At 53.8% G+C, this 2760-nt stretch overlaps 1 protein-coding gene across 1 annotated transcript; it reads right to left on the reverse strand.

The window, feature by feature from the left end:
• Positions 1-1377: 1377 nt before the first annotated feature.
• On the reverse strand, positions 1378-2112 carry PHACADRAFT_202910 (uncharacterized protein; the record flags this gene model as incomplete). The annotated part of the gene is made up of 1 exon (XM_007403022.1): positions 1378-2112. The coding sequence occupies one exon, from the start codon at positions 2110-2112 to the stop codon at positions 1378-1380; it is 735 nt and encodes a 244-aa protein (XP_007403084.1).
• Between the last annotated feature and the right edge of the window lie 648 nt (positions 2113-2760).

Here is a 2760-nt window from a genome sequence, read left to right on the forward strand (position 1 = left end):
GCGGGCCCGGGCTTGGGCTCAAAGCCCGGGCTTGGGCTTGTGGCAACGTCAAGCCGAGCCTGAGCCCGAGCCGAGCCCGAGCCCGGCCCAAGCCGCAGGCTTAAGCCCGGGCTTGCTCACAGTACAATGGATATTCTGGTGCTATGAAAAGGGAGCATGTTTGGATGTAGTAGATTATTGCTGCATGTGCTCACTGAATTCAGCCTCCAGAAGACGTACACTTGCAGAATAAGTCGAGTTGCAATGAAGCCCACGTGCGCGCGCCTATGGCAGACACCAGACGGTGATGCACAGTCGTGCTCGGCGGGAACCGTCGAGTCTAGAATATCCATATCATGTCTGGTATGTACATATTGGATCTCTCTCACCTTATTCTGAACTCAGGGGATAGTAACAGAGCCAGTGCACCCAAGCCTGGGCTTTCGGGCCGGGCTTGGGCTTGACTACGCTCCGAGCCCGGCCTTGAGCCCACTGCCAGGCTTGGCTCGGGTCAGGCTTTTTGGGCCAGGCTTGGCGGGCTCGCAGGCTTTGAGGCCCGGCCCGCACATCACTAAGGATACCTGTGGAGGGATGGGTCGAGGAGGATGGCCAGAGATAGAGGCCGGCTTGTTACGTTCAGATGGGTCTTCTTGCGTGCTGTCGCCCACTGGGTTTATTGAATCAACTGGCACGGATGGCTCGGCGGACTGGTGTGCATCTTCTGGGCCAATGGAATGACGGTCGAAGTCAGATGGCGACGCAGGAAGTGTGTCGGTGACAAGGATGTCGGATGTAGCAAATGTCTCGGGGAATAAGTAGTCGCAAGAGCTGGGTTCACTGGGCCTATGCGCTTGTTTGTCTAGCAAAGGACAGCCGGAGAAGAAATTATCTTCGTCGCCTCCGCACAAATGTTGCTTCCATGAGCACCATGATAGATTGCAGTCTGCTCGTGCATGCAGATTGCAAAGTGATATATGCAGATATGGCTTTGTCCAGTTGTTATCACCGGTGAGAACATCTCTGCGGTAGGACCTTTCAAATGCGTGGAGAAGCTGTAGAAAAAGATTGTCGTATGGGGATGAATCCTTAAGTTGATTTTGCAACGCTTCTATCCAGCCGCCGTCGCCTTCCCCGCTGCAGAATAAGTGGGTACTCCGTCGGTCATGTGCTGAGATGAGATTGGCTGCACTAATCATCCTCTGGAGTATGGCGGTGACCTTGGCAGCTGGCATCTCAGAAAGCGAAGCATTCCGAAGCCACCTGACTGAGACAGTGACAAATATGTTGATATGGTCACTCATCGCACTGTCATAGGAGTCAATGGAAAGATGACATAGAATGTCTTCATAATCAGCAGGCCTGGTCTCACCCTCCGAGTCGAATGCTGGCAACGATGCATCAATATCCTAGAGTATCTGATACACGGAAAAAGTTAAGCTCACTGAACCCTTTGTGCTCCATGTCCCACTGCACTCGGCGGCCATTGCGTAGAATGAGTAACAGGATGTCCACAGAAATTGCTCGCAACACGGGCCTCTTCGCGCCGTCATTGCTTCCCGTTGCTGCCAAGAAGCTCCTCCATGTCTCGGCATCATCCAATTGCGCAGGGACCTTCCAGCGTAGACTAAAAGCTTTGAGTGCCCGCGTCCTGGCTTGGCATAGTAGCTCCTGATTCGAAGATGCTTCAGTGGCAAGGTTCGAGAAGTACTCGCACTCGGCCCTGAGAACTAGCGCGAAAACGGAGGGCAGCACAATGGCCTCAGGAGAGGCGTTACTCAGCCGGCAAAAAAGATTGGCTGACTCGGATGTGCATGGAGTGTAGAGGTAGGCTGCATCTGCTATGCGAGCGCGGATGTTCAACGCCTTCCGGAATGTCGAGATGGGCTGACCTCTATCTCCGACATGGTCGGAAAGCAGCTTCAGCTCTGGCGCGTCTAGTGTGCCCTTCCGGATGGACAGAAAAATACACCAGTCCGTCATCGCTCGAATGCTGCTGTGCCACTCATCATATACGGCAGTGTGAGGAAGTGTATCAGAATGAATGATCTGTGCGCATTCCTCAATGTAGCTTGTGACTTGGCTGCTCTGCGACGACCGTTTGACCCAGGCCAGAGCTCGCAAGAGATGAGACATTTCAGCGATATGCTCCAGAAGCCCGCATGCAACATCGGAGGGGACATATAGTTCGGGCACATTTTGCGGCGCTCCACTCTCGTCGAGAGTGGCATTAATGCGCGCAAGCTCGCGTTCCGCGGCCTCGACGAGGTCCGGTCTCTTAATTGCCGTGCTTCTAGGGATCTCGAGATCCCGGGTTCTCCATGTACGCGATATGGTAGGCCATCGTCCACGCCAAAAAGAATTGATGCGGCGAAAGGCGTTGGCGAGGACATGCCAAACACGCCACACGAAGGGACGGTCATGATAGCAGTAATTCCATTGAAATCTGATTTGACCTATCAGGTTTAATGACATGATCCCATGAAAGACGTAGAGGAATGGGGATGAGACAATATGCGCCGCCACAAGACATGCCCATGCCGTGGGTGACTTTTACGGACAGCGCTTCGACACTATCGGCATCACTGTGAACGCAGCAAAAGCTCCAACGAAGAGCGAGACGAAGACAGTGATAACACGAGCGACAATGTCGTCCAGGGTCCATAAAAGAATGACAACGCCGGCAAGAAACAAGACCATGGCAAGCTCGAGGAGGATTGGGATCGATGAGAGGACCGAGGAGACTTGCCAGTCCTCCCACGCCTCGATCCGCAGCTGACGACA

This window comes from Phanerochaete carnosa (assembly GCF_000300595.1).
Source record: "Phanerochaete carnosa HHB-10118-sp unplaced genomic scaffold PHACAscaffold_671, whole genome shotgun sequence".
Classification (NCBI taxonomy): domain Eukaryota; kingdom Fungi; phylum Basidiomycota; class Agaricomycetes; order Polyporales; family Phanerochaetaceae; genus Phanerochaete; species Phanerochaete carnosa.